Below are 13,209 nucleotides of genomic sequence, written 5' to 3'. Positions count from 1 at the left end.
TTTAGGCTGAGAAGGGAAAGAGTTAAGAAGGACCTGAGGGGCAACTTCTTCACACAGAGAATGGTGGGTATATGAAATGAGCTGCCAGCGAAAGTGGTTGAGGCAGGTACAATAGCAACATTCAAAAAACACTTGGATAGGTGGATGGATGGAAGGATTTAGAGGGATATGGACCAAATGCAGGGAATTGGAACTAGCTGATTGGGCGCCATGGTTAGCATGGGCCAGTTTGGGCCGAATGGCCTGTTTCCATGCTGTACTACTCTATGACTCTCAGAATGAGAGGTGATCTCATTGACACATATGGGGTTCTTATGGGGCTTGACAGGGTAAATGTTGAGAGGATGTGTCCCCTCATCGGACAGACTAGGACCAGAGGCACAGGCTTGGAATAAAGGGGCTACAATTTAAGACTGAAGTAAGCAGGAATTTCTTCCGTCAGAGTCCTGTGAGTCTTTGGAACTCCTTGCCACAAAAAGCTGTGGGGGCAGAGTGCTTGTGTATGTTTAAGGATCAGTCAGGGGAATCAAGGGCTGTGGGGGAAAAAAAGAAGCAGGGAAGTGGACATGAGGAATGTCATCAGATCAGCACGATCCTACTGAACTGTTAGAAGAAGTGGTAGATAATGTGGGTACAGTTACAACATTTGAAAGACATTTGGATAGGTACATGAATAGGAAAGGTTCAGTTGGAGAAGAGACAAACACAGGCAAGTAGGATCAGTTTAGTTTTGAAAACTTGGTCAACATGGATGATTTGGACCTAAGGGTCTGTTTCCATGCTGTATGACTCTATGAGTCTACAAATGAAAGAACACAGACAACACGTCAATAGTGTGGAAAATAAAACATCTCGGGTTTTACCAAGGAATACAAAGGTGACTACGTTATGTTCAACTTCTGCAAAACAGTGCTTTTGAGGTCTGGTCACGGCACTTTAGGAAGGAAGTGAAGGTTTTGGCGTGAATGCAGAAAAATCTCATGAGAATTATTTCAGGGATTAGGAACTTTTGTTATGTCTATAGCTTGGAGAAGGAAACATCGAGGTTAGATTTCATACTGGTATTTAATGAGGTTACTAGATACAATAAATAAGGTGAAAATGTTCCCATCAAGGATTGAGAAAATGAGGGTGCAGAATTAAATTAATTGGCAAAGGAAGAAATGGTGACAGGATACTATAGTCACAAAGGTTTATAGCATAGAAACAGGCCCATCAATCCAACCTGCCCATGTAGCCCAGTTTTCACAATTAAACCAGATAAGAAATTATTTTATTACGGCCTTAGAAGTACTGCTTTAGAGACGTGGTGAAGACGGGTCTGCTTGATGAATTCAAGAGGGAGTTTGATTGTTATCTTAAAGGACAGCGTGCAGGGTGACAGGGAGAAGAACATAATTCCTGCTGAGTTGCCAGTTCAGAGATCTAGCATAGGTTGGATGGGCCGAGTGGCCTCCATTCCATGATTCTATGATAATCTCAACATTGGAGCTGAGCTTTCAAGGATGATGTCAGGCAGCACAAAGGGTAGTGAAAATTTGGAACAGTCTCAAAGCATCTGCTGGTATTGGAGTCAAATTGGACGTTTCAAAACTGATAGTGATAGATTTTTGTAATGTAAGGAATCAAAAGGGTTATAAGCAAGATGGCACATGGAGTGAAGATGCAGATTATCTTTCATCTGACAAAATGATGCAACAGGCCAGAAGGGCCGAATGGCACACTCCTTTTCCAATAATCCTTCAAATAAATTTGTGGTTCAGTTATGAGCAATGCACGAACAGGCAAAAACACATGGGGATATGCACACCAGAACCCATTTGATCACCTGAGGGTAGTAAAAGTATATGCAAAAAGCTCGATCAATTTCAACAAAAAAGGAAAAATGCCAAATTCTTTTTGTGGCTGGTCTAAGCAAACTAACTTTGTTGATGAGATCTCTTTGGCCTGATAATCGCTTGCAGCATTAGCCGTTTACACAAGGTCACTTCCAACCCTGAGATAATCACGTCCAGAGCTCACATGAATAGATTCGATCTCACAAATTGGAAGTGATCACATGTATGTGCAACCTCTCACATAGATTCACCTCCTTCTCTGAAGGAAGAAAGGAGAAGCTTTTAACCAGCGTATACCTCCTTCTCTGAAGGAAGAAAGGAGAAGCTTTTAACCAGCGTATAAACAATTGCTGGAGGGACTTTATGGCAATCCGTTAAATATTTAGATAACACACAATAGCATTTTCAGGCTCCTAAAATTTGGCTCTCAAACAATGCTCTCAAACCTGTTAGATAAATGAAGCAAAAGATTAGCTTGAATGATGACTTGCAAATTTCATCAATTTGCAGATTGCAAAACCAGTTTTATTGTTTGTTTTATACATCAGTGCTACATGTTTCCATCTGACTCCAGCAAAAGCACATTACTTAGAGATCACAGTTTTTGCACTATGTTCCACTCAAGTAATACTTGTATACTTCAACATTTTTATTATTAATTACAATGAAAATTAATCAGCATTTCTGACGTAACATTTTTACTCCTGATTAAACATACCCAATCTCAAAAGCATGATTATAGATAACAAAGTGTGGAGCTGGATGAACACAGCAGGCCAGGCAGCATCTCAGGAGCACAAAAGCTGATGTTTCGGGCCTAGATCCTTCATCAGAAAAGGGGGATGGGGATAGAGTTCTGAAATAAATAGGGATAGAGGGGGAGGCGGATCGAAGATGGGTAGAGGAGAAGATAGGTGGAGAGGAGAGTATAGGTGGGGAGGCAGGTGGTAGGTCAGTGCGGGGAGGACGGACAGGTCAAGGGGGCGGGATGAGGCCTCCTCCAGAAATTCCAATTCCCTGGTCCCCAACACCTCATTTTCACAATGGACGTCCAGACTCTATAGACCTGCATTCCCCATGCAGAAAGGCCATTCGCTTCTTCCTGTCCTGCAGGCCCAACCAGTCCCCCTCCACCGACACCCTCATCCACCTTGCCGTACTCGTCTTCACCCTCAACAACTTCTTTTTCGATTCCTCCCACTTCCTACAGATAAAGGGGGTGGCCATGGGAACCCGCATAGGCCCAAACTATGCCTGCCTCTTTGTAGGTTATGTGGAACAGTCCTTCTCCTGTACCTAAACCCCTCTTCCTCCGTTACATTGATGACGGTATCGGCGCCGCCTCTTGCTCCCAAGAGGACCTCAAACAGTTCATCCACTTCACCAACACCTTCCACCCCAACCTCAAGTTCACCTGGACCATCTCCAACACATCCCTCAGCTTCCTGGACCTCTCTTTCTCCATTTCAGGCAACCATTTAGAAACTGATATCCATTTCAAGCCCACCGAGTCCCACAGCTACCTAGAATACACCTCCTCCCACCCACCTTCCTGCAAAAATTCCAGCCCTGATTCCCAATTCTTTCGCTTCCACTGTATCTGATCCCAGGATGAGGCATTCCACTCCGGTATGTCCTAGATGTTCTCATTCTCCAAGGACCGCAACATCCCTCCCACAGTGGTTGAGAACGCCCTCGACCGTGTCTCCCGCATTTCCTGCAACTCATCCCTCACACCCCGTCCCCGCAATAACCACTCAAAGAGAATCCCCCTTGTCCTCATACACCACCCCACCAAACTCTGGATACAACGCATCATCCTCTGACACTTCCGCCATCTACAATCCGACCCTACCACCAAAGACATTTTTCCATCCCCACCCTTGTCTGCCTTCCGGAAAGACCACTCTCTCCGTGACTCCCTTGTCCGCTCCACCCTCCCCGCCAACCCCACCACACCCGGCACTCTCCTCCGCAACCGCAGGAAGTGCTACACTTGCCCCCACATCTCCTCCCTCACCCCCATCCCAGGCCCCAAGATGACTTTCCACAACAAGCAGATATTCACCTGCACATCTGCCAATGTGGTATATTGCATCCACTGTACCCGTGTGGCTTCCTCTACTTTGGGGAAACCAAGCAGAGGCTTGGGGGCCGCTTTGCAGAACACCTATGCTCGGTTTGCAATAAACAACTGCACATCCAGTCACGAACCATTTTAACTTCCCCCTCCCATTAGACGACATGTCCATCCTGGGCCTCCTGCAGTGCCATTATGAAGCCACCCAAAGGTTGCAGGAACAGCAACTCATATTCCGCTTGTGAACCCTGCAGCCCAATGGTATCAATGTGGATTTCTCAAGCTTCAAAATCTCTCCTCCCCCCACTGCATCCCAAAACCAGCCCAGCTCATCCCCGCCTCCCTAACCTGTTCTTCCTCTCACCTATCCCCACCTCCCACCTCAAGCCGCACCTCCATTTCCTACCAACTAACCTCATCCCGCCCACTTGAGCTGTCCGTCCTCCCCGGACTGACCTATCCTCTCCCTACCTCCCCACCTACACTCACCTTTACTGGCTCCATGCCTGTCTCTTTAACTTGTCTGTCTCCTCTCCACCTATCTTCTCCTCTATCCATCTTCGATCCGCCTCCCCCTCTCTCCCTATTTATTTCAGAACCCTCTCCCCCACCCCTTTTCTGAAGAAGGGTCTAGGCCCAAAACATCAGCTTTTGTGCTCCTAAGACGCTGCTTAGGCTGCTGTGTTCATCTAGCTCTACACTTTGTTATCTCAACTTGTTTCGCTTGACTGTTTAACACTGGCATATGATGTCACTTCAGGCTCTTCACAATCCTGATAAAAGCTTCTGAACTGTTTCAGAAAGACAAAGAATGTGCAAGTTCAAGCAAGTATTAAGATGATCAAAGGGTGTCCCCAGAAACATACATTGACAACATATGGAAGTGCTCTTTCTGAAAGAAAAACTCAAACTACACACAATCCTAGAACTTCTTAAAGCTCTGTATAGGAAATTAGGCAGTTGTAGTCACTCTAGTAATGCAGGAAATCTTTCAATGGATCTTCACACAGCAAGAAGCCATAGCAAGCAATGAAACATATTCAGGTCATTTGTTTTGGTTGAGGGATAACCATTTGCCTGAGGAAACAAGAAAATTGCAGGCTGGAGCTATTGATTGATGCTCATGATAAAGGCACCAACTCTTCTTCCAACAGATGGCTCACCCATTTTTATTGCTGGTATGTACTGGTAGGACTTGTAGCTTGATTCCCAACTAGCTGCTCCATTCTGAGTGTAACTTCATTGGCCATCAAATCCTGAATTGGGACTCAAGCCTGGACTTTCTGGCCCAGAAGCACAGACATTGTTTAATCTGCCAGAAGACCGTCATTTGTAAATTTATTTCCCTCTTTAAATTAGGTGATAGAAATTGTGGACATGTAGTCAGGGTGTGGTCTCGCTGATGCCTCACACAGCTTAGCAAGATGCGCCTACTTTAACACTCTACTCACCTTGTAGTAATGTCCAGTATTCTGTTATTACTCTACATTACTCATTGAACCTATACAGTAACATGTAATGTTTCAAATGCAAAGATTCCTCTTTACTGCATTATTCTGAGGTTGTTAACGTGCTCACTGAGCTGGCTCGTTCTTGTTCAGACGTTTCATCACCATCCGAGGTAACATCATCAGTGAGGCCCCTCATGAAGCGATGTTGCACTACTCCACTTGGAATTTATACTCTCCGGTCTGTTATGGCAAGTCGTGTCATTTTCGGTTCTGTTCTATATGGGTTTGTATATAGGGTCCAATTCTATATGTCAGTTTATTGCCTTATGGGTTGAGAACCAGGCCTCTAAGAATTTCCGTGCATGTCTGTGCTTGGCTTGGGCTACTATAGTTACATTGTCCCAGTTAAACTGATGGCCTTCATTGTCTGAGTGTACTGATACTAAGGAAAGTTGGTTGTGTTGTTTTGCTGCTCTTCCTCTTTCTTGTGCAGTTCTGGCATGTTGCAGTGAGTAGTGGCCTGTTTAAAGAGTGTCCTAACATAGCTTTGTTTGTGGACATTGGGGTGGATACTGTGGAAGCTGAGGATTTGGTCAGTCCATAATGCAATCAACAAACACATACAGCAGAAGTACTCAGGAAAGAGGAAGGGAACCTATACAAAATCTGTGCTTTGAACAAATAGCCCTGCAACTTCATCCGTAGATGCCTACTAAATAGACAATAATAAGAAGACACAGTACGCCCTAACACACTGGCCATGCTGCCCTGCATCAGGAACATATCAGAACTGACAATGGGACACCTACGACCACCAGGAATCATGGTAGTTAACAAGCCCATAGCCACTCTTTGATAAACACTCACAATAATGAAAGACCCCATTCCCACAACATGCAGACCTAACGTAGTCTACAAAATACCATACAGCGACTGCCACAAGCCATGTATTGGGCAAACAAGAAGGAAACTAGCCATCAGAATACACAAACGTCAGCTTGGAGCAAAACGACATGACCAACTTTTCTTAGTATCAGTACACTCTCAGACAATGAAGGTCATCAGTTTGACTGGGACAATGTAACTGTAGGAGCCCAAGCCAAACACAGACATGCACGGGAATTCCTCAAGGCCTGGTTCTCAACCCATAATGCAATCAACAAACATATAAAATTGGAACCCATATACAATTCCATACAGGACAAAATCGGAAATAACACAACTCACCATAACGGACTAGACAGTATAAGTTCCAAGAGGAGTAGAATAATATGAACAAATCAGAGGCCTCACTGATGTTGTTACCTAGCATGGTGTCGAAACATCTGAAAGAAAACAAGCCAGCTCGGTGAGCAAGTCAACAACCTCACCCACAACCCGAACTACAGTTCTTTGATAAAACCTTAAACTGCAATATTCTGTTCTTTCTATTCATTGAAATGTTGTCTTGCTTTTCTACACTTTCTGGAAAAATGAACAGCCCTTATATTTACTCACATTACCCACCTGCCAATGTTTTCCCACTCACATTACCTATCTTTATCCCTCTTGTTGTCCTTTTCACAACTTACTTTGATTTATCTTTGTATCATCAGTAAATGGAGCAACAACACAAGTGGTCCCTTCATTCAATTTAGTTATATTTCTAATTGGTTTTAAATAGTTGAGAGAGTGGCATTAATCACCGTGGCACCCAAGGGGTGTTTATCAACCTCAAAACCATTCATTTATCCTGACATCCTGTTTCCCATGAGGCAGTTAATCCTCTATTTCTGTTAATTTATCATCCCAATCCATAAATTCTTATTTTATGCAGTAAACTCTAATGTGACACCTTATCTGATGCCTTTTGAAAATCCAGATACATTACATTTATTGCTTCCTCATTATCCACCCTGCTATTTAGTAGTGAATTGTCTCCCATAGATTTTCCAACACACATTCCCATCCCTGATCAGGGCCTAGATCTGAGATATTTAACCGAAGGGCTGTGACTGGTCTGTGTAGCAAGGCATCACAGCTTAGCTTCATTTTCCCTGAGGCACTACAGCGTTCAAAACTCAGGCCGGAGCAAATTGCTGCAGGTCGTGGATTCTGTACCGAAAACAACAAATGCTGCAGATCACATCCGGTCAGGCAGCATCCACGGACAGACAGCAAGCAAATGTTTTGAGTCTAGGTGATTCTTCAAATTAGCTCTGGTGGAGAGTCATTTAGATTCAAAATGTTGGCTGGCTCTCTCTCCATCAATGCTGACTGACTGCTGTGATCTCCAGCATTTGTGGCTTTCAGTTCAACTCTCAGACTTCAGCTCAACTCTGATGCAGAGTTTCTCAAGCTGTTAGCATTTAACTGCAATTATAGTTGTTGTGGATTCCCAGATACCCATTAGTTTCTGGGAACTGCGGCTGCAGTAATTCACTTTCCTTGTCATTTCTCTTCTTAAGAAACACATTATAATTTTTTCAAAGTTTTGAAATATCACTGAATTAACTATTCATAGCTTTTAATATAGGTAAAAACATTGTTTAATTTAGTACATTTTGTTACTTGCTCTATGTCTGTAGCTTAGCCTGAAATACTAGTTTAAGCCTATCTGTTTTTATCTTGTGTATTTATCAAGCTTGCTCTCTTACCCTCACATCACTGAGCTCCCACAGTCACCAAAATCCTATGCTCTCAGGAAAAGTCTGCACTCCAGTGAAGCTGTACAATGGTCATTATTAATGCAATTTTTTTTCAGGCATCCTTTTAATTTCCACCTCTTAATTTAAACCAATTTACTCACATTACCTATGCTAGTTCAGAGAGAAAAATATGGGAATATTCATCAACTGATTGCTTCCTTACATTTCTGAGGCATTGAAAAGTCTTCATTTACGATCCTGTCCTTGTAGGAACTGCCCTGCTTTTTAAAAAATGCACGATAGAATCTTTCACATCTCTCCATGAAGATTTATTTTAACAGCTGAGTCAGTCTGAGTTCTTGTGTTCACGTTTTGGGGAGGGAATTAAACCCACAATCTTCTCACTCAGAATAGTGTTACTGAGCCAGGAGAAACATTTATATATTTAGGTCTGATGCCTCAACACATCTCTGCTCCATAATGAGAGGTATAGATCAGGTTAATGGTAGTTGTCTTTTTCCTAGCATGGGGGATTTCAAGACCAGGGGGCACATTTTTAAGATGAGAGGAGAGAGGATTAAAAAAGACAAGAGGGGCATTTTTTTTTACATCAAAGGTGGCCCGCGTGTGAAATGAGCAAGTGATGGATGTGGGTACAATTGCAATGTGTAAAAAACTTTTGGATAAACACATGAACAGGAAAAGTTTGGATGGATATGGGGCCGGAAAAGGGAGCCAACTAGTTTAATTTAGGATTATATTCGGCATGGACTGGTTGAATTGAAAGGTCTGTCTATATGCTGTATGACTCTTCAACCAGCACAGCAGCATTGAACTTAGCTGACATATATTAAGTGAAAGCTCATGTATCCTAAAGAAAAAAAAAATTCAGCTTCTGAGTTATTAATCAGAGAAAGTACATTCAATGGATTGTCTTGTTATAGAACAGCTTTTCTGCTGCTGTATTCTGATTGGGATTAACTGTTCAGTTGAATGATTGATTGATTTATTGCCACTTGTACCGAAGTACAGTGAAGAACTTTGTTTATGAGCAGTATGGGCAGATCATAGTAAACAAGGATTACAGATCATAGAGACCTGGACAGAGGCATACAGGTTACATTGCACAGTGGTGTGCTAGGTGAGATCAACTTAAGCACGATCAGCATTATTTGAGGCTAGAGTCTACTCATCAGTCTAATAATGACCGGGAAGACGTTGTTCTAAAATTGTTTGACCAGTTCAAAGCAGGGTGGCATGGTGATTCACTGGTTAGCACTGCTTCCTCATTGCACTAGGGACCTGTGTTAGATTCCAGCCTTGGGTGACTGCCTGTGTGGAGTTTGCACATTCTCCCTGTTTCTGGAGGGTGCTCTGGTTTCCTCCCACAGTCCAAAGATGTTTAGGTTAGGCGTAGTATCTAGCGATGTAAGGCTAGATGGATTAGCTGTGGCAAATATGGGGTCTGGGTGGGATACTTTTCAGAGGCTTGGTACAAACTTGATGGGCTGAGTGGCCTCTTTCTGCACTGTAGGAATTCAATGCATAAACCTAGTCTTCCACTGCAACTGTAATGCATTCCTCAGGTATTTTGGTGACCAAATGTTTGGCATCAATCCATTCCTGATGAAACAAAAGGAATCATGTCACATATCTTTGCTGAGGCACATGCTTTGTAAGAGATTCTTTAATTTATCTATTAAAGCTGATTAACTCACATTGCTGCAAACTTGAGTTTTAATGATTGCAATGTAAATGTTGCCACGCCAGGACCCCTCTCACATGCCTCCCCAACCTCCTTACGCTGTAAAAACTGCATTGTAGATGAGTGGGAGGAGAAATAGCTTGGAACCCACATAAATCTGATCCCTGCTATATCCACTGGTCAAAATGACATGCCCACTTGAAATATGAATGGGAATATAATCACTCCTTAAACAAAAAAGGCTATTCTGCCATTCATTTATCTCATCTATACCATAATAATATTAGGTAAAATAGATGCTGAACATCCTCAGTGGTCAGCATTTCTTGGTAGTTGGGATTCTGTGGCAGGCTAAATTTCAATGACTGATATGCTTAGGCATTCAATTGGATTATGGCTAATCATCCACCTCTGCACCATTTTCTTGCACTCACCGTTCTCCAGAAATCTAGCAAATTCTGCCTTCAACAACCCTCTTGGATACAGAATTCCAATGATTCATGACCCTCCTCCCCGTTTCCATCTTAAGTGCTCTGCCCATTATCCTCGAATGTCCCCCTCAGCTCTAGACTCTCTAGCCAGGGGAGCCATCCTGTTCACATGTACTCTGCCACTCCCTGTAAGGTTGAGCATTGACTTGGTCACTGCCCTGTGCTGTTAGAATTTTCAAGCCACATGCAGTTTCATATGGGTCACAACTCAAAGACATCCTTTTCACTGCAACCTCCATATCATAGTTTTTATCACCTTATCCACATGCTATCAAACTAAAATCTGAAAATGATTGGTGTGCCAGTTATCAATTTCGATGCTTACTCTCTTTCTGTTTTGATAGATTCTTGGCTGACCTGCTGACCACTTTCAGCATTTTCTGTTTAGATCCTAGATTGCGGTGGCACAGTAGCTCAGTGGTTAGTGCCACAGCCTCAGAGTACCGGCGACCTGGGCTCAATTCTAGCTTTGGGTGACTGTCTTGCTTGGAGTTTGTACATGGTCCCTGTATCTACATGGGTTTCCTCCGACAGTCCAAAGATGGGCAGGCTAGGTGAATGGGTTGTAGTGGATGGGTTTTTCTTCAGAGCATCAGTGTGGACACAATGGGCTGAATGGCCTTGCTTCCACACTGTAGGGATTCTATGATCTCTAGCACCAACAATATTTTACTTTTGACCAAACTGTTTGCAAGCCCACCATCGTATTTGACATTGAACCAATCTTTTGGTCATTCACTAAGGTCATTATTTCCAACTCTGGAATATGGCCCACTTGTGACAACTTCTTCCTACCTTAGAGACACTATATAAATGTACATTGTTGTGCATTCAATATCCACTTTGCACCATCTATTAATACTACAGGCTACCTGAAAATTGCCATTGTTGTTGTCAAAAAGACCCTTAAATTTCCTTTTCGGATCAGGGATTGGTTGACATAGTTTGTCCAATGACCTGGAAGAATAAAAAAATTCAATTAGAAACATTTAGCCAAAAGAATGTTTTCATCAATCACAGGAACAGAAATAGGCTATTCAGCCCCTTGAGCCTGTTTCGCCATTTGATGACATCATGGCTATAGTGATTGCAACACGAGTGACACGGTGGCTCAGCGGTTAACACTGCTGCCTCACAGCATCAGGGACCCAGGTTTGATTCCTGTCGATTCCTTGATTGACTGGCTGTGTGAAGTTTGCATGTTCTGCGTGTATCTCCTCCGGGTGCTCCAGTTTCCTCCCACAGCCCGAAGATGGGCAGGTTAGGTGGATTGGCCACATTAAATTGCCCATAGGGTGTCGGCTCGGTGGATTAGCCATGCAGGATTCCACGATCCTTTGATAAGGTCAGTGAATATCATAGAACATAGGTTCTGTGACTGGGTCTGTTAATCTGGTCCAGTTAGGGAAACATGGTTGCATTGAAGAATGAACGTAAGGGCTATTTAGCCCCTAAATACCTAAAGCAGTGCTATTGTCAAAGGGTATACATTTGTAAATAAGGTGTGATTGGTGATGGGATGAAGAGTTATTTCAATGGCCTAACTCCATATACCCGTCTTTGGCCCACATCCTGTAATACCTTTACTAAACAAAACTTTATCTATCTCAGATTTAAATCGACTCAGTTCGAGACCTGAATATAAGTTGCAAATGTGCCTGCAGGAGGCATGGCAAGTGGGTCCAACTGTATGGCTGTCTATCACAAAATCTGCCAAAAGGCTGCACTTCATGTATTCACTGCGAGTATTATTTGGGCAAAGCTGCCAATCTCAGTGGCCATGCCCTGAGTGAAAGTGAAGGAGATTCTTTTTTCAAGCAAATACCAGTCTCTAGCAAAACTAACAGATCAGTACAAGCTGGCAAACATTGGCTGCATTTCAGGTCAGACACCAGTGCATGGGGCTACAGGTGACTTGGCCAAACAGAAGCAAAATGCTGCAGGCACTGAAAACGTGCAATTTTTAAAAAAAAAAGTAAGTGGGAAGTGCTGGGAGGACACAGCAGGCTAGGCAACATCTATAGACAGAGATAACACAGTGTGGAGCTGGAGAAACACAGCAGGTCAGGCAGCACCAGAGGAGCAGGAAAGCTGACGTTTCAGGTTGGGACCCTTCTTCAGAAATGGCTCCTCTGTTGTTGCCTGGCCTGCTGAGTTCCTCCAGCTCCACACTGTGTTCTCTCAGACTCCAGCATCGGCAGTTTTTACTATCTATAGACATCGAGAGTGAATTGTGTCAGGTTGATGACACATCATCAGAGCTTTCAGAAATAGTGCCCGCTAAGCTCTTGATTTCTGAATTTACTGTCCCTGTGCCATCAGTATTGCAATACAGTCAACACAATGTGAAAAAAAAACAGATTTAGATAAGAAACTTACTTCTTGCAAGTGAACGTCACCAGGAGCACCAGAACAATGAAAGCAATCACTAGTACAATCATTATCAGCATTTGGTAATCTTTTGGTTCTGCTTCTGCAAATAACAAGATAAACTCATATTACTGGCTTTTGCAACATGGATCCTTATGAAATAGAGACAGCTGTGTGTAAGGTGGACTGGGATACAACACCGATTTTCTACAAGATAGGCAAGGGAGCTGTTTACCTCAGAGGTGGCTGGACAACTAATTTCTGATTCAGAGTCCTATCTTCTCAAATCTACCCTTTGCCTTAGGCGCAGTGACCCTCAGGTTAAACCAACATCAGTCTCTCTCTATTTCTCTCTCTCTCTCCAATGAGAGAGCAGTATCAGATGATGGTGACTTGCCCTTATATCCAGACATGTTTCTCACTGACCCACAACAGGCAGAAAGCAGACAATGCTTGTGTATGATATGGAAGGTTCCTCATGGGATTTGGATGGCTGCTCCTGATCTCCCTCCTGAGATGCTAAGTAAGGAAATGAGGTGGACCTCACAGCAGAAAGCAGTCAGTTGGCTGAGAGACTATTTTGCCTAATTTGGGATTCATGGCCACAACTGCATTTAATCGACATCCTTCATCTAAAAGCAGCCAAC

At 43.3% G+C, this 13,209-nt stretch overlaps 1 protein-coding gene across 8 annotated transcripts in view; it reads right to left on the bottom strand.

Annotated features, from left to right (window-relative positions):
• The window catches only part of LOC125453481 (interleukin-13 receptor subunit alpha-2-like), a 69,248-nt gene that overhangs the window by 3,474 nt on the left and 52,565 nt on the right, over positions 1–13,209 (bottom strand). For 7 of the 8 annotated variants that reach the window (XM_048533152.2, XM_048533145.2, XM_048533151.2 and 4 more), the window contains 2 exons: positions 12,572–12,665; positions 11,065–11,149 (listed from right to left, as the gene is read on the bottom strand). In XM_048533152.2, the coding sequence (XP_048389109.1) occupies positions 11,065–11,149; positions 12,572–12,665 (179 nt within the window). Of the gene's footprint in view, positions 1–6,532; positions 9,620–11,064; positions 11,150–12,571; positions 12,666–13,209 lie in introns of those variants that run through there. The other variant, XM_048533146.2, reaches the window with a different exon arrangement.

The sequence above is a fragment of the Stegostoma tigrinum genome, chromosome 6 (assembly GCF_030684315.1).
Source record: "Stegostoma tigrinum isolate sSteTig4 chromosome 6, sSteTig4.hap1, whole genome shotgun sequence".
Classification (NCBI taxonomy): domain Eukaryota; kingdom Metazoa; phylum Chordata; class Chondrichthyes; order Orectolobiformes; family Stegostomatidae; genus Stegostoma; species Stegostoma tigrinum.
Note: the sequence above shows the minus strand (reverse complement) of the source record. Positions and strands in the feature narration are given on the sequence as shown.